The sequence below is a fragment of the Zootoca vivipara genome, chromosome 5 (genome assembly GCF_963506605.1).
Source record: "Zootoca vivipara chromosome 5, rZooViv1.1, whole genome shotgun sequence".
NCBI lineage: Eukaryota > Metazoa > Chordata > Lepidosauria > Squamata > Lacertidae > Zootoca > Zootoca vivipara.
Window position 1 is genome coordinate 41,564,436 of NC_083280.1, and position 18,922 is coordinate 41,583,357.

The 18,922-nt window shown below is 42.2% G+C and overlaps 1 protein-coding gene across 1 annotated transcript in view; it reads right to left on the minus strand.

The window, feature by feature from the left end:
* ARHGEF4 (Rho guanine nucleotide exchange factor 4) overlaps window positions 1-11,233 on the minus strand; it is a 160,619-nt gene extending 149,386 nt beyond the window's left edge. The window contains 2 exon segments of the mRNA XM_035133510.2: window positions 7,120-7,155; window positions 10,795-11,233. Of these exon segments, the coding sequence (XP_034989401.2) occupies window positions 7,120-7,155; window positions 10,795-11,007 (249 nt within the window). The 5' untranslated portion in view covers window positions 11,008-11,233.
* Window positions 11,234-18,922: the final 7,689 nt, after the last annotated feature.

An 18,922-nucleotide genomic window follows, 5' to 3' on the forward strand; every position in this document is an offset into this window, starting at 1 on the left:
CTCAATAATATCCTCAATAGAACTGTGTAACATGTTTCTGTCCTCTTGAGCAATGGACAGTGGGAGGGAAGCGCCATACTGAAATCCCAACAACAAGTTAGACACAAGCTAGTCATTCCCAGCAGCTCTTCAATGAGCTTTTTCATTCGATGGAGCTTCCCGTCACACTATTATGGGAGACCCAAGTTTACCAAACAGCTAATCCTTGGTAATGAAAGGTTTCCAACAAAAAACCTTCTATCCAGGGAGGCTGGGCACTTCGACATTGCCAAGCAGCGCCTAGGGAAAGTGCCAGCTGCCAGCTCATATTCTGATCACAAAATGCCAAAACCTTCAGTTGTCTATGGAAAAACACACATTTGCTATATACACGCACACTAGGGTCTTTGGCATTTTCCTTCGTTTTCTTTAATGGCACTGATGCAGAGGCTGAAGATTATTGTTACGCCATGCCCCTACATTTGCCTGTTAACTCTCAGGTCTATTCAGGGATAATCCCAAGCATTGCTTTATATTGTGAGCCAGCCCAAAGTGGTGCAGAAATGTCAGGTGGCGCCCTTTCACTGGATCTGTGCCATCTACTGTCTATTGCCGGGCAACTGTAACTGCACTTTCTGCTCACCATTCATTGCTTTGTTTCAAGTTAGTTTTTAACAGACAAGGCATTGGCTACTGTGAGTTAAAAGGGTCTGTTCTGGCAGTGCTTTATCTGCAAGTAGGTATTTGAACCAACTCACTTTCAAATATTTCATACATGTTTTCTTTCTAAGTCTCACTCATAAAAGATAGTCAATGCCAAAATTCTTTTTTTTCCAGGTTGGGAGATAATTCCACACACACACACCCACTCACATTCAGTGATATGCTCTTAAATCAACAAGGCTGGAGGATGAGATGCCCTAGGCATCTGGTGTCACATGGTAACCCTTGAATTTCTTGTTTCATTCTGAGCAGAAGAGGGAAGGAGGGGAGAAAAACAGCCCTCTTCATTTCCTAGTACATTCAACCAAAGAGTGTGGGTTCAGCTAGTGTGAAATAGCATTAAGGGGCGGGGTGGGGTGGGGTTTTTGCATGATATCACCTGCTCACCTGTAGGGACTTCGTGCAGTTTGGAACCTCTCTGCAGGCCGGTGAGTCATGCCATTGGGGGCATTAACTACCATAGAAGGGAGACATGAGTAGAATATGACTGCAGACCCGCCTAGGTCAACATGCAACTCCTTATGGCTGCTCTCACGTTCTGTTGCTACTTCTGAAGTGGGGAGTTTCCTCTGATGGAAGGTACAGAGTTCAATGGAAACGCATCTGTTCTGCATGAATACAGCCCCAGGTTCAATCCCTGGCATTGCCAGATGGGGCTGAGACTGCCCCCTGTCTGAAACCCCCGAGAGCCATGGACAAATGGTCCAGCTTGAGCTGAATGCATAGGCCTGAGCCCCCCTTTTAACATATTTGCCCTGTACACATGGTTAATGCTTGAAGAAGCCTAGGGCAGTGTTTCTCAACCTTTTTTGGGCCACGGCACACTTGTTCCGTGAAAAAAATCACGAGGCACACCACCATTAAAAAAGTTAAAAAATTTAACTCTGTGCCGCCCTATATTATAATTATGACTGTAAGAAACACTTGCCAAATATTGCTTTCCGGCGGGTTAGTGTTGTGTATTGGCGGCCGCCAGGCTCGTTTGCACTGAGCTTTGGGAAAGAGGAGGAGAAATATTGCTTTCCGGTGGGTCAGTGTTGTGTATTGGCGGCCGCCAGGCACGTGACAATGTAAATCGCCCTTCTCGTCGCCACACGTCGCGGCACACCAGCCAGCGTCTCTAGTGTGCCGCGGAACAGCGGTTGAGAAACACTGGCCTAGGGTTCCTGCAATGTTTGATAACTGAAAGCAACAAGACTTTGGCTGTGTACAAACATTCCTCTTTACCGTGCACCAAGTGCAGTCTCACCACTAGTTTAGGAAGGGGTTTACACACGACATTGGTCACGATCCATATCTACCCTGTATCTGCCGGCTGTTGTTTTTAAACAAAATAATGATTCGTTCTGTGAACCGCCCTGAGAGCTTGTCATGAGGGGCAGTATTTGAATTTAATAAACAAACAAATGCATTTCGATGCATTTCCAACGCAAACCAACTCTGAAAAAGAACAGCCTAGTTGAGTTTTAAATGTGTACACAGCCTTAGCTTATGGTGAAACCCAAGAAGAAAAAGGAAGAGGATGCTCAAAAATAGCAGCAAACTCTCTAGCTTGAGAAGAAAGAGAAATAACTTGTTTGTCGGTGGACAAACAAATCAGAAGGGATGGGGTAAGAAAAGATTAGAGGATAAATAAGACCTTGTGTCTTTGAAATATTTAACATAAGGGAGTGAGCAAACAACCATAAGGAAAGAGCAAAGAGACAAGATGAAAGGTTAACAATTGGGAAATAAAAAGGCAATGGCAATTAAAACCAAAAGACCAAATAAGAGAACCTAAAGGTCAAAGATTTTTTAGAAATACAAAGGGCCTAAGAGACACCCTTTTATTAACACACAATGGCTTGGATCCATATTTCACTCCTACCAATGGGAGGAGGGAGGCAACTTTTGCAGAATCTCTCTTTCCCCTGAGGTTCCCTGTGCCCTTCAAAAATCTCATCTGGAGGGTTGAGGGACTCCCTTGAACAGCATGGAAGGTGGCCTTGGGGTCTGCAGGGGCAGGCAGAAATCGGCAAAAAGTCGCCTTGTTCTCCACAGCCAATGGAATCTCTCAAAAAACCTTCCACTGATAGAAGCAACTTTCTCATTTTCATAAAACAAAGTTTGGATCCCTCCCAATAAGTACAGCTAGGTCATTCCCAGATGACCTGTATAACGAGCATTCATCCTGATTTGCATGCACAAAGTTTGCGGGGAGGTCAGACGACTTTGGCAATTTATTAAACATTCATTCTGATTCATTTGTGGGAAGGTAAAATGTTGCATCAAGCATTATCCAAAACCTCTGGTACATTTAACCATCCTTTTTCCTTTTTCAACCACCCACCCACCCACAGTTTTGTTGAATAAAGAGTTTATGTCATATAACCTCCCCATAAAGTTTATGCAAACAAATCAAGATGATTCCTTAGTAAAATACCTGTTTAAAATATCTGGAAAGATCTATAGCTCTCTGTTTTTGCATTCCAATCTCTACTAGTCAAGGGTAAAGAAAAGACAGATTTGACAGTACATGTCCCAGGCCACTGAAATGCAACTTTTTAAGGCAGTGCTCTTTGTATTTCAGCAAAGAATACAGGAGTTAAGTCTATGTTTGTGTACATACGGTACTTGTTCGTATTTGTCCAGCTTGCTGATGAAATAGGAAATGTTTACATAATGAAAATAAATCATTTTAGATGCAATGACAATCTTGACTACTGAAATGAGTAACAATACTGGATGAACCAGTTGTGCTTGAAACATAACATTCTTTGTACTTGGCAGGTAACTTTTTCATTATCTTAAAATATAATCTAAGGGTGGTATTGGTGGTATTCAACTTAGTTTTACGCATGGTAGGTGCACCAAAATTAATAAACATAACTAAGTTGTGTCCATTAATTTCAATAGGTTTGCTCTGAACAAGATTAGTTGAATACCACTCCAAGCACTCAAAATAAATTCTATTAAAATTGTCATCTACACTTGTGTACAATGGGACTCCACTTTGAATCAAGATAGCAAACATTTCAAAACTGCACTGATTTTACCCACTGATTTCAAAAGTGCGCTGATCTTTTGTGTCTTAGAAATTCCATGCAATGCCAGATAAGCTGCTAGTATAAAATAAGCGAATCTGCAGAGTATTCAAGAATATTTCACATGGTGTCTTCCCCAAAAACAAGCCGGCCTGCCGCTTCAGAGCCAAGAATGTTTCTTCTGATGAGGTATGCTTTTATTGGCCACCAGAGGGCAATCTGTTCATATTTTTACCAGAGCAATCATGTTGCTAAATATGCAGAACAGAGTTTGTTTTAATAATGAGTGTGGGTAACATAACTTATCCTGGATGCCGGAAAAGAAAGTAAACTGCCACAATTGGCACCAGTTAAAATCAGATGCTGAGCATTCAACTTATTTTGTTCCTGTGTGGTGAAAACCATGAAAGTAGCGTGACCCACAAACGCAAACAAATACTTCCCTTACTTTTTGGATGGGCATAAATCATTCAGAAAAACTTTGGAGAATTGGAACAGCAGGTTTTAGAAAAGTTCAAGCAAAGAGTGGCCTTTGGCTGTTTTTACCAAGAGGGAACTAAGAAGGTTCCAAAGCAACCTGCTGGGATAGCTCAGTTGGTAGAGCATGAGACTCTTAATCTTAGGGTTGTGTGTTCAAGGCCCACAATGGGCAAGAGATTCCTGCGTTTCGGGGGGTTGGTCTAGATGACCCTCGTGGTCCCTTCCAATTTTACGATTCAACCCATCTTAAATAAAGCTCTGCTTCCGTGCAATTTGGAATTACAGAATGTGGTCCCTCTGGTGTCTGACTGTGGGTAAAGACAGCATGTACCGTTCGCTATAAAAATAGTATAAAATGAATGGGTTTCTATAGGTTTTTTAAACTTGGCTTTTCATTCAAAACAAAATAAAAAAATCCTTCCAGCAGCACCTTAAAGACCAAGTAAGTTTTTTATTTTGGTATGAGCTTTCACTTGTTACACAATAAAAAAATATCTAGATGTGATGGACAATAAATCTGCTTGCTGCTATTGAATGTGCAGAATTATGCTTCGTTCAGAGCATTTTATTTTACAGGTTCTGGTGCTAGGCCACTATGGAAAATGCTGACCAATCCTTCTTAGAAGCCTGCAGTGCTGCTAAACAATGAAAGCAGGAGCCCAGAAGCAGAACAAGCAAGTAAAGGGCATGTTGAATGAGCTGGATTTAACAAATAAAAACCCATCAGCATCCTCTTCCCTTTCCCTTTCGACTTGCAAACAGTACCTTGGCAGTGGCATGAAAAGTAACTATGTTATATAGGTTCTAATATAGTTGAAGCATATTGTTTGAAAGTTAGTAAAGTACAGTTTCTAATGTTTAGTGGGGATCCAATCTCCAGTAGTTAACAAGAGGTACAGCTATCAGCAATTTATTATCTCAGAATAGGTTTCAGTAAATCTGTTCTGTCAAAGGATGATATTCCATTCTCTCAGTGCAACGTCTGAAACAAAGAACTCACACAATAGTTTGAATGCAACCATAAATTGAAAAAATTCTGAATGTATTTTGACAGTCTTCTTCTTCTGTGGCCATCGTTAAAAACTTGTCCTCCCAAATCAAAAGTGAAATCTTCTAGGTCGGACATTCAAAGAAAGCCACATCTTTTAATCTATTGAGCTTCACTGCATGGAAGCTCCCACAGCACTAAATTAACATATGAATTGAGATCAAGACACAGTGTGAACTGATTGTGATTTAAATGTATAAATTTGGAATTTTAAAAAAAAATGGCTCAGAAAGTTGCATTTGTGTCATTTGACATTGAGCTGGAAAGAAAGCAAAACGATTGCAACACTTTGTGATCAAAATTCATGGAATGAGGCTTCAGGGGGCAAAAATACACACCATACGTTTAAGGCACAAAAGACTCTTGGGAACTGTAGTTTACCCCTCACACAAAGCTACAGTTCCCAGAACCCTTAACAAACTACAGATCCAAGGATTCTTTGGTGGAAGCAACATGCCTTAAATCTACAGTGTGGCTTTGTCTCCTGGTTTGTCCTTCTACCAACTCATCAGTCCAAAGCCTGCTTGTTCCCTTCTCTTTAATTTAAGGACGCACCACTAGGACGAGGAGCAAATTATTCTGCCTGCCTTGCCTGTCTCCACTTCATTTCTTTCAATAGCAACCCAAATGAAACAGGAAGCTGGATGAAGCACAAAACAGGCTGCAAATGGATTGCTTTGATCCAAGCCCAGTGGCATTCCAAAACAGCTGCAATAGATAAGGTGCGCCCCATATGCCATTATCTCTTCATTCCTCATTTTCCAGAATACAGTTCCATCAGCCACACTGACCGTTACTGCTAGAATTAGGTGGGCTAGGCTTTTCCCTGCTTTTCATTTATTTATTTCTTAGTGTGGAAGGTGAGGAGGAGTACTTTGCATTCAGGATGGGTTTACTCCCCTCCACCCCTCCTTTTCCATACCATTCCCTGACCTCAATGGGTGGGTGTTGAATGGGTTGTTTGGGGGGGGGGGTTCTGTCGGTTTTGTATTCCTGCTGGACACAAAAGGGAGGCCTTGTGGGAAGGGTCGTCTGTGTGCGTACATGCGCAGTTAGGCGTGTGGTTAGGGAGGAAAAGAGCGAAGAATGAAAAATGCACAGCGAGCAACTTACAGAGATAATCAATGGCTGCATAATGAGCAGCCAACTCCTTTGAATATTGATTAGTCCATTCTGGCAAGAATCTGCTCTGGGGAGGTCGGCACTGTTGCCAACTGCTTTGTGTGAGGACAAGGGAGGAAAAGGATGTAAAGTCCAAATAGCTTGTTGTTGTTGTTTTAATTGGGGAGGGATGTTTAGAGAGCCAACGTTATGCAGGAATGGAGGGCAGGGAAGCTCAGCTGCAAAAGTGATAGAGACATTCCTTGTTACTATATCTGTTCACATATTTTAAATTGACATTGTTTTTGTTATCGATGTCAAACTCCAGTAGAAACATAACCCAAGAAGTTGGAATTAAGATATGCGGTTGACATCTTTGTAATTTGGAAATCTTACGCAATGTTCTTTTTGCGAAATATTAGGTTGCACAAGAGCTTTGTTTCTACACCAGTGGCTGTGTGTGTGTGTGTGTGTGTGTGTGTGTGTGTGTGTGTGTAAGTGTAAACTATATTCAGAATGAACTGGTAATTATAGAATCTTCTTTATGTATTGTCTATACTATAATATATACTTCACTGTTTCAGTAAAAAGAAACTCTAAATTTATTATTTAGTGCATGCACAAACCCAGAATTGTTTTAGATCAAGCTCATTTGCCCTAAGACTGTTCAGATGAAACTTTGCGTTAGTTCTCCACAAGAATGGGTTGGGAGTTTGTTAATGAAGAAGCATCTGGTGGCATTTTATAATTGATATGAAATCCTACCTTTTGAGAGGCTGGGCATCTTTTCTCCAAAGCTCTCTGCAAAGGAAAGACCAATAGCAAACGTTAGGGTGGCCGGGGAAGGGGCAGGGGGAGGGGGAGCTAGGAAACTAGCAGCAAAGCAAGCATCTACAAACACCCACCCAATTCATCCGTGGTGCACTTTCCCTTCTGATGACTTCAGTGGAATCACCCCTGGGATAAATTTGGCTCTGTTTCTTTGCCAAAAGAGAACAACAGAAGGCTGCGAAAGGCAGCTGGTTTTGCATTTCTTTTCTTCAATGGCTCTGTTCATTCTAGTCTGATGATGGAGACTGTAAACAAAGGCCCTTCATGCAAGTTCATTGTGTTAGGCATAATTAGACAGTATAGTCTTCGTAGCTATACATGCCTACAGTCACGTTGCAAGGGTTTGCTTCTTCTCACTTAATGCTTTATCTTATAGGGTAGGAGGGAATTAGGGGGTGGGAGAGAGATAAAATAGAAGTTACGTTGTGCTCAGACTATAGGTTAATACTAATAACCCTAATACTAAATTAGGTTAGGGTATGCCCCCCCTCCCCTTCCTCAGGAGGCTACAAAATATTTTGCTGATCTTATTGGAAACAGTTCTATGGAATCATAGAATTGTAGAACTGAAGAGTTGGCAGGGACCATGAGGGTCAGCTAGTCCAACCCCCCTGCAATGCAGAAATCTTTTGCCCAATGTGGGGCTTGAACCCGCCATTCTGAGATGACGAGTCTCATGCTCTACGAAATGAGCTATCCCAGGCCCAATGCACAGCTAAGGCTCAGGATGCTTCCGGAAAAGGGCTTACTACTGCAAATGGGTCACCCTTTTATCACAAATAGGTCACTGGCAACAGCTTCTTTTGTTTTATTAAAAAAAAAACTTCTTGGGTTTTTCCTGGAAAGGGAAAATCAGGGGATAGATGGAGAAGGCCCCAAAATAGCTTTCAGGCTTGCATTTTGATACGAATTATTTTGTGTGGATCCTGCAAAAAAACCTGCATGCACGGGGAGCCCCAATCCCACAATAAACCCTCATCTGAAAGCACCCAATGTATATAAAGCTTATCTTATTGGAAATAGGCCTCTACACAGTGAGGGCTATCTCCTTGGGACTCTGAATCTCTGATAGCTGCTGGAGCATCCATCGAGTACCACTGGTGGGCAAAGGTGGGGCAGGGGGACGGACCGCCCCGGATGCCATTCGGGGGGTGACATCGTGGTCGCTCCTCGGGACGCTTGGGCTCGCTGCACACCCCTGGGATGCTCAGCGCTCACCACACCCTGTGGACGGCGTGCCACATCCCCTGGCACGCACTCTAGCCACGCTCCCAGATGTATGCTGCTCCCGGTGCCAGAGCAGGTAGCTTTGCCCCTGTCGAGTATGGCACACTTTTTAAGCCTCCCGCTCCATTTGTCATGCTTTGCCTTCTAACCTTGGCGCCATCTGTCCTGCTGCTCCTCTCGCATGCACTCCATGGTCGTGTGGCATACTCTGTGGACAGTGCCTCAGGCTGAAGAAGTGCCACGGAGAGAGCGAGAGCAGTACAGAAGAAGCCAGGGAGGGATGGTGCCATGGGTAAGGTGCAGGAGCTGGACACAGGCTGGGAGAAAGTGTGGGTGGAGGTATAGGAGGTGGAGGTGGTAATCTTTCCTGTTTAGGAAAGCTTTTCATATTTGATGGATTTCTGTATTGTAATATTTTGTTGGAAGCCGCCCAGAGTGGCTGGGGGAACCCGGCCAGATGGGCGGGGTATAAATAATATATTATTATTATTATTATTATTATTATTATTATTATTATTATTATTATTATTATTATTATTTCCAATGAAATTTTAAGTGGTTGGGGGATGCAGGAGGACCCTGATTTAGTACACTTGGGAAGGCAGTATGCTTTCATTAAATCTGAGAAATACTGTCATCTGTCATTTTCTGACACTTGGATAGTCACAGAATGTCATTATCATACACAGTGAGTGGACTTTCACTTCTCTTATGGGTTTATCCTGTTCATGGGGCACGGTCAACTTCTGTGCATAAGGATGTGGCCACATTGCAGGATAAGTGGCTGAATCCATACCTTACATGTAAACCACATGGCTTCCCCAAGGAATCCTGAGAACATGGTATTTTAAGAGTCCTGGGAATTGTAGCTCTGTGAGGAGGAAGCTATGGTTCCCAGCATTCTTTGGGGGAAGTGATGACTGTTAAAGTGGTATGGATGTGTTTTTAATGTATAGTGTGGCTGTTACCACATTTCAAAGGACTAGCAAGTATTCGGAAGAACTAGCTTCCCCCCTTATCTTGAGTTCATCCCCATTCTTTTTTTGCAAGGAAGTAAAAAGGGAAAGGATGGAAGTTCAGAAGTTCAGATATTATGCCATATACAGTTTTATGCAGCTATGAGTTATTATTTCCATATCTACTGAATTTCAGTGTTGTGAGGTTTTCCCTAAAACACAATCATCAGAATGTCCCAGAGGAGACTTTTAACAACACAAGTTAAAGCACCTCTTTCTTTCCTTTAACTATTTAAATACCCCTCTGTTCCTACAGATTTTAGAGGTTAGTTTTTTAGAGGTTAGGTAAAGGTAAAGGACCCCTGACAGGTAAGCCCAGTCACGAACGACTCTGGGGTTGCGGCGCTCATCTCGCTTACTGGCCGAGGGAGCTGACGTTTGTCCGCAGACAGTTTTTCCAGGTCATGTGGCCAGCATGACTAAGCCGCTCCTGGCGAAACCAGAGCAGTGCACGGAAACGCCGTTTAACTTCCCGCCAGAGTGGTACCTATTTATCTACTTACACTTTGACGTGCTTTCGAACTGCTAGGTTGGCAGGAGCTGAGACTGAGCAACGGGAGCTCACCCTGTTGCAGGGATTCGAACCGCCAACCTTCTGATCGGCAAACCCAAGGCTCAGTGGTTTAGACCACAGCGCCACCCGCGTCTTAGAGGTTACATCAGAGCTATTAAGACTTCACATTGTCTAAAATATATACAAGCTGGTTTTAAAAGTTAGGCCTGATATTGTCACGGAAATCTCTGCAGCATTCAATATTCATGTGTTCTGTAAGCCCACCAGTAGTTTAGGCAGCAATCCTTATAACTGCTTATCTGGGAGTAAGCCTCTTTGAACTCAATGGGACTTACCTCTGAGTAGGCACATATAGGACTCCCCAGATAATGAAGTACAAGAATAAAGTTGAAAAATAAAAAGAATAGCTCCCCCCCCCACTTGTTCTCTCATATCCCTAAATTCATTCATCTGTTTGGTGGAGAATGACATGTTTGTTTGTCTGTTTATAAAATATTTATATACCCCGTTTATAGAAAAAAAAATCAGAACACTTTACAACATAAATCTATACAGCAAAAACCATATTAAAAAGTTACAATGGGAAATCAACTATTGTGGAAAGATGTTAGAAGTTTGGGTAGGGGCTATTATTTAGCACTGTGAGAAGGAGGTAAAAGACAGTGTTCCTTGGATGTTTTTCAGTTGCTTAGCATGCTACATTTAATGGCAACCATTTAAAGGCCTTTTAAGCATAGAGCACCCTTACTTCTTTTAAAAAAATGCCTTTTAAAAATGGCCACTCAGCAGATGACCTGCATTTCTAAAGTTAACTAGTAATGCTCCTCCAGCCTTCTGCAATCAGCCTCTTACCTTACAGAGTTTCAAGATTAGCCAGCATGCCAGATATGCTGTCAGCGTAAACTTTGCCTCCATGTATCTCTCAGGTAAACAGGTAAGATACATTTGTACAAAATCCAAGTCATCACTGACACCAGCATCCGTGCCGCCAGCTCTGGCACGAGCCTCCTCTTCTCGTCTCTGATTCGGTCCTCCTGACGCACTCAGAAGCTTGTTGAACTCCATCTTACCAAATATTTCTTCGCCTTTGACAAAGCCACAGGCAAGTCAGATCATCCTTTGTTGCAAGTCGGCAGTTAACTCTTCCCGGCCGCCAGGAAACTCAGCTGCTGCAGTCAGCCCGGAGTTGGGAGGATGCTGGAAAGAACTTCCTAGGACCGAACTGCCTTGGCTTGTTGCCTTTCTGTTATTGAACAAGCTCTTGCAAATGTGTGTTCAGCTACAAGATAAATATAGCACTGACTAGAGAGAGCCTTGTCATACTGCACAAGAATACTCGCATGGTTGCCAAGAGTGAGGAGAAAGATTCCATTTAGCCAACGTGCAAGTCCAAACCCCCCCCCCCCTCAGAGCTCTCTTGTTAATGTTAGGAAAAGGGGGGTTGAGTGAAAGGAAAAGCTGTAATCTATGAAAACTTTTTTTGGCCAGTTTTGCTTCCTCAAATGAAGTTCCAGTTGTAGAAAGAAACAACTTTCTTGTGGGGGAGAGATGCCGTGTTGTTGGAGTTTTGTCCCCCCCCCCCTTCCAACACAATAATTCATTGTTTGTGATTATTTCATATGCCAAACTTGTGAACACTACAGATTTCAAAAGAATAAATGAAGTGTCCTCCGTGGAGAACAGCCAAACTATTTTGGATTAATGAATGGCTCTTCTACTTTGCTAACCCTGCTGTCTCCATCAGAGTTTTGTATTTTGCTTTTTTGCTCAATTGTTTAAAGTGGTTCATGACATATCCAGACAGCATGCATTTGTCTGTTCAAGGCACACATATTTATACTTGATTGTTTCTACCAGTTATACATGACTTACACACGGTAGGGTCCTTTATTATAATTGTGTCCATTGGAATCAGAAATGTACAGTTTCATACACATCTTTAAGATCAACTTCACAGACTTTGCATTATCAATGCATCTTCTTGCTTAAATAATAATTTGTTGTCGTTGCATTTCCTGCATCTAAAATTCAGATGTAAAACTCACACCCAAAACTGAATCCGTTTCAAGTCGGCTCCCACACGATCAACATTCACAAGTGATACATTCAAAGAGTAAAAGCCTTCTTTTATCACCGGCAGAAAATGTGCTTAGTGTCCCATTGTCTTCACTGGAGCACTGCAGATGCACCAAGAAATAGCATGGGCCAGGTGTGTTGATTCAGAACCATCCCCACAAATCACACAGTACTATGATCCCCTCTATTCCACAAGACAGTCGTGGCAGAATAGTCTACATGTGGATCATCAGCATAATCTCAATCAACAGGATCCAGCTTTCTGAAATTTCTGGTTAGTGCTAAAGCATTACTTTTGCAAAGCTCCTATGTGGACATTGTCATAGCAATGGGCGAGACAAACGGTCCATTTTCCGGAAGAGTTTTTTTGTGAAAGCTGAAAGGGCTAAAGCTCAGCGTTAGAGCACATGATTTGCACATGAAAGTCTCAGGTTCAATCTCTGGCATCTCCAGGTGAGACTGGGAAGGACTGCTGGATTGCTGCTACCTGTCTTTATAGACAACACAGGGCTAGGTGGGCAAAATGTCTCACTTGTTATAATGCAGCTTCTTACCATTCACTTTCCACTCTCCTGTATGTCTGAATGGGAAGCAATGATGACAACACGGAACAGCTGTGGGATCTTCAGAGTGGCACAGCAGGTCCCGGGTTCAATCCCAGCCATCAGCATGTGAGGCTGGAAAACTGAAACATTGGAGAGCTACTCTTCCAAATCCCCATCTTCTGCACAACTGCTGAAAATACAATGACTCCAGGGCTGAATAATTGCTGACTTGTTTATTTATGACATTTATATATTACCCATTCAGCTAAGTCTCCTGGGCAGTTAGCATCTTATTCCAGCACCATGATGCAAAGCAGTAGATTTAATTCTCCCCTTGTTGTTAAGACACACACTCCAGGCAGTTCGTGCCAATAGACTGATTGGATATGACCTCCATGCTAATAAATATCAGCTTGAGAACCTGCATGGAACTCTGGGACAAAGCTGTACAGCAGCCATTAATGTCAGAGCTCCTTGGTGGTATATATAGAATACAAAGGAGGAGATCCAATTACAGGTGCCAGCAAACCTTTGATATTTTAATTCCCATTGGAGTGTTGCTTCTTACTCTTTCTTGGGGCTTCCCAACCAACTCCCTGCGGCTTAGTCCTCCCCCTGGCCTGAAGATACACAGTGGGGCTTGTCAGGATGAGACAGTGTGGTGTAGGGGCTAACATCACCTGAGAGACTAGAGTTCACATGCCTATATAGCATGAAGCTCACTGGGTGACCCTGGGTCACACAACGCTCAGCCCGACCATCTCACAGGTGGTTGCATGCCTTCCAAGTGTCCCTATTTTCCAGGGATAGTTCTGGAATTGCAAAAGCCATCCTGACTTCTGATTTGATCCCAGAATGTCCCTATTTCCCCCTCGCCAGTGCCATACTCGAGGAGGAGGAGGAACCAGTGATAGTCCCAAGCGATGGTGATGGCAGTGGCTGCGGCTGCGGCTGCAAGAGAGCACCCCTGCCTCTCCATGGCCACCACTGCTGGCCTCCTCCCTTGGGCAGCTTGTAGGAGCTGCTGGAGGGCGGGTGAGAAGGAGGAGAGGCTGCCACTGATGAGGTCCAGCCCCATATGACATGTTGGCCCTGAGGGGCAGGCAAAGGGCAGGGCCATCCTGAATAGGAAGAAAGAGGGAGCTTTAAAGGTCAGCACATGTGTGTTGTTTAAATCCTGACAGTAAGAGCTGTTCGACAGTGGAATTTGCTGCCAAGAAGTGTGGTGGAGTCTCCTTCTTTGGAGGTATTTAAGCAGAGGCCATATGTCGAGAATGCTTTGATGGTGTTTCCTGCTTGGCAGGGGGTTGGACTGGATGGCCCTTGTGGTCTCTTCCAACTCTATGATTCTATGAAATCCCTTTTGTGGCATTCTTAAGGGTACAGGAAGCCTCTCAGCACCTCCTCTGGATTCCACCAAACCTGTCTTGGTGGAAACGAGAGAGATGTGTAGCATCGTATTCCATTTCTGGGAAAACAGTCTTACGAGAATCTGAGAAAATGATCACAGACACGCCAAGCAAATAAAACATTCATTTACTTCTTAAGAAACAGCATGATAGAAAACCACATTCAGAACATAGTTCAAAACTTTAAAACATCCATTTGTCCACGGAGGGCCGCAGAACATTGCTACAAGCAAGCCATTTAATTTATTTTGTATCTCCCTTTATATCTATATATACACACTAAGAAATGTATACGGAGAGGTTCACGGCCAGTTTGGAGCCTCCAGAATATTTCTTGAGAACTGCATGGGTCTTTCTGGTTTACCTATACTGTATTTGAGTTTCCTAAATGCAAGGCAAGTAAAGTAAGATTGTAAGTAAACTGGACAGCACTTATGGCAAGCTTTTTTAAAAAAGTATTAATAATTAGTGATATTATAGTTCAAAGCAGTCATAAAAAGTTATGGGACTGAAAAGTCTTGTTTACATTGGAAGAAGATAAAGGAGATAATATGCAATAATGTATATCATGCATATAATAACGTGCCGGCACATGCAGAAAAGCAAGAGAGAGGGAAATAACACCACAATGCCATTCAATCCCTCTGTATCCAGCTTCATATATTACACTGCTGCCCTAATGGTTCTCCCACTGTTGGCCTAGACTTTAAAAAAGCAAAACGTTCATCTCTCCTGCCAATTCTCCCATTTTAAGCAAAACTGATTTTAAGGCTCCTTTCTCTCTCCTCTAGCTTTGGAGTCTCCCCCATTTCTTTGCTGCAGTCAGTTTCACCTCTCTTGCAGTTTTGTAAAACAAGGAACTGGAATTTGCAGTATGCTTTCCCAAGAGCTGAGTGCAAAGCTGTCCATCTCCTCTTGGAACTTTGAAAGCCTTCAACTCATTTATGAGTAGATGTAGGCTCCATTGCCCACTTACCTGGGAATAAGCCTCCCAATGTACTTAAGAGTACTGAATCTGAGCAGATGTGTATAAGATTGTGCTACAGTTCAGTTAATCTGAGATGCTAGGAAGGATACTAGAATCTAAGGCAGCCTTCACCAACCTGTTGCCCTCTAGATGCTTGGACTACAACCCCCTTTCAGCCCCAGTCAGCATGGAGTTGTGGTCCAAAATAAAATACCTGGAGGTCACCAGGATTAGGAAGGCTGATCTAAGGTCTTGCAAACAAAACTTGCAAGTTCTTAGATATGAACTAACTATTGGTTCGATATATCAAAGTTTCTTAATCTAGCATCTTACTTGGCTCCTTGCTGGAGATGCTAGATCAAAATATATACAGCAGAATAATGCTTAAATCTACTGTTCAGCCTTTAAACATGAAAGCAAGATACATATTAATGTTTTTACCTTTGAGATACATTTAAGAATATAATTTGATGAATGCAAGTCCTAATACACATTCCTTGCTTTTTGTGGCTTTATCATGGGGAAGAGCGAGGCCAGGGGGTTGTGACTTCAGAATCTGGTAAAGATAATTTAAACATTTTATTTTTGACAGGTTTGTATTCATGCAGAAAATAGGAGCACGGAATCGTAGTATACAAGCCACACCTTCCAATGCACCATAAAGACTATACATCCATATTCCTTTGCCTTATGTACATGCACTATTATGTATTCTTATCCCTCATATGGAAGGGACAAGGCTTTATACTTCCACCCCACCTATGACTACGCATCATCTACTTTTCTTTCAGACATCTGCTATCGCTATTAACTTTAGCAAAGTACTGAGCCCACTGCTACCCAAAATATCGCAATGCAGTGGGTTGACAATTGGCCTTTATTGGATTGGATTTGTTGGTGTGCTATATATATATATATATATATATATATATATATATATATATATATATCAGCTCTGCCAGCGATATATCCACTCGTCTATATCTATATCTATATGTGACGGTGTGCCCTGCTTTGAATGATTTCATGTGGAATGATTTCATGTCTTCTGCCCAAGTGTTATGAGATTTACATCTACATCTTCTTATCACCGAGGCAGAAAGTACAAGCTAATATTAGCTCCACAACATGTTGTTTATATTAAATCCCCCATAAATGGATGAGGGGAGTGCTTGCTATTTTAGCCATTTAAATACACTTAACATGATTAATCTACAGAGTGCAGACCTGAGAGTTGCTAATCCTTCCTAGTTCCCATAGCCTCAGTGGAATTTGGGGGAACACACGACTATGCACTTCACAAAAACAACACCTGTGCTATCAGATACTCACTAGAATTTGAGGGGGAGATCTCAGTAATTAGGATTTTTATCTGGCTTCACAATGGCTTTGATCCCTAAACCATTTGGAGCTTGGAATGTATATGATTTCATTCTATTGTGTTTTTTTGCATTTGTCTACAGACAGACACAAATGTGCAGTGTAGCATATATCACAGAATCCAGCAACCTGGGAATGCCTACTTTGCCCCCCCTGCCCCCGCCGTCAAGCCTAGTCCTTGTGTTTGCGAAGAAAAGCTTTAAAATACATGAGAGATACCTGCTGCGAAATCAGAAGTCAGACTTTGGCTGCTTAGATTTCACACCCCGTGGATACTGTTTCTTGACCCCCGCCAATCTCAAACTTCTATACCATTTTCTACTTCTGTTTCTCCTGTTTTCTCTTTCTCTTCCCCTCTCGTTTGATTGTTAACAATATTCCAGATTCTGGAAAGAAAATAATTATCTAAACTTGAAGCCCAATGCTACAAGTGAGTGTGTGTGAGAGAGACAGACATCTAAGACATCGTGGAAGCCTTTCATTGCATTACCATTTTCCCATTTCTGTTCTTCATTTTCAACCTTCCTTGAAATTCATATATTTCCTAGCCTTGCCCAACATATAGATTAAATGTTTTAGGGCAAGGGGGAAGCTAGGAAGAAGACATTGTCCAGAGCAGACTTTTTCAATCGGGTACCCAAATACATATTTATTTATTACTGTACTTTTACACCCTGCTTTTCTATCCAAGGAGCCCAAGGTTCTCCCTTTCCCCATTTTATCCTCACAACAACCCTGTGAGGTAGGTTAGGTTGATAAATGGTGACTGACTCAGGGCTGCCCAGTGAGCTTCATGGCTGAGTCAGGATTTGAACCCTGGTCTCCCAGCACTCTAACCACTACACTCTCTTTTGGATGTGCTGATTGGAGCTGATGGGAGTTGTCCAAAACTAGATTGGGAAAGGCTGCTGTGGACCATTCCTTCTTTACAACTTCCCCCTCCCTATAATCCTTCACTTTCCCACATCTATCCCTCTGCCTCCTCCATTCCTTCTTTATTCGATCCCTTCTTCCCTTCTCTTGTTGCTCCTTCAGGCTCCTGCTTCCCACAGCCTTCCGTCTGCCCTTCCCCTCTGTGACATCAGGTCAGGTGTACAGATGTTGGAACCAATGTGAGTTGACTGGGAAAATGCATACCAGGAATTGTGCATATGCTCATGAAGGCATGGAGAATATGCACAAATTGGCATGGTCAACAGGGGGGTTTGCGCACTGACCAATCAAAATATGGATAATCACTAACTGATGTTGAGGAATGTGAATTCATCACAGCTGTTTCATTTGTTGCCATACACATTTTATACGTTAACCTTTTCTCCCCAGTGCATAGCCACCAAGATGATAATACGCACAAGGACCAGCCAATGTACATACTTCCAGTTGATATTCTCCACTTGTGCACATTCCTCAGCCCCATTCCCTAGAAACTATGCATGTCGACTAGGCAATGTGCAAAATCCCTAATTTGTGCACATCGTTCATGTCGTCATATGAACATGCAGAGTCACCAACTTCCCTGCTTTAACTCAGGTCACTGCATTCATTTGTACTTTGGATCCTCAGTAGGATAAAGTCACAGAAAAGGTACGGTAAATAAGTGTCCTGGTATATAATTTTACACAAGACGATGAGATGAAATCACTGGCAATTTTTGGAGAATGAGCTGTCAGCGCTAGAAAAAGATGTATCATGAATGATATCCAAAATAAAGCAATAAAGCAACAAAATAAGAAGCAGGAGAGAGGAAATCTCAACATAGAATTCAAGTAATTTTAATATGCAATGCAAGCAACAAAAATAAATTATGATATAGAAGGCACAGCTATGATACAAGAAGAGATATGCCATATGGATATATGAGACTGAGGAATTGTGTGTTGTATTCAACTAAGTTATACTCAGAGTAGACCCATTGGAATAAATGCACTGAAGTTAATCAAGAACATTGATTTCAGTGGATCTATTATCTGAATATATCTTAGATGGAAGAATATTATTTTTATTATTATTAACAGAGCATCTAAAGTAAGTGCTATCATTCTCTTCTGTATACTGTACTGGAGTATCAGAATCGAAACAGCCCCTTTGCCTAGGTATTCTACTGCAAACATTTCCACTGAAGATGTGACCAGTCTGGGAAAGATGCTCCTGTCCAAGCAACAACAAAAGAAAATAAAAGAAGATGGTCCCAGCTAAATGGGACCTTCTTTCTAAACAATGGAGAGAAAGGATTTGAGCCATGGAGGGAATATTTGCCTGGGCTAAACTCATTTTTGTTGACTTCGGTTTGAGTGCATAATGACTGGCTAATTCGGCATGGTAACAAAGGGCCAGTATCCTGGGAACTCATTTCTGCTAATGCAAAACATGTTGCAACATTAAATGAACATTCAGATTCGTAAGCTCAGTGTGTACTTTCTTTTCTATCTAGAGAAATTTTGGCACATACACTGGAACAGGGTCATCATTCTAAACCATTGCTTCAAAGCAGCATTTGGGTCACATTCTGTCTTGAGATAGATCATGAGCACACTCAGTAACTTTTTTTGTTGCTGTTGTTTTGCATTTGATTCATCTAGTGATGTTAGAGGGAGATGCCTCAT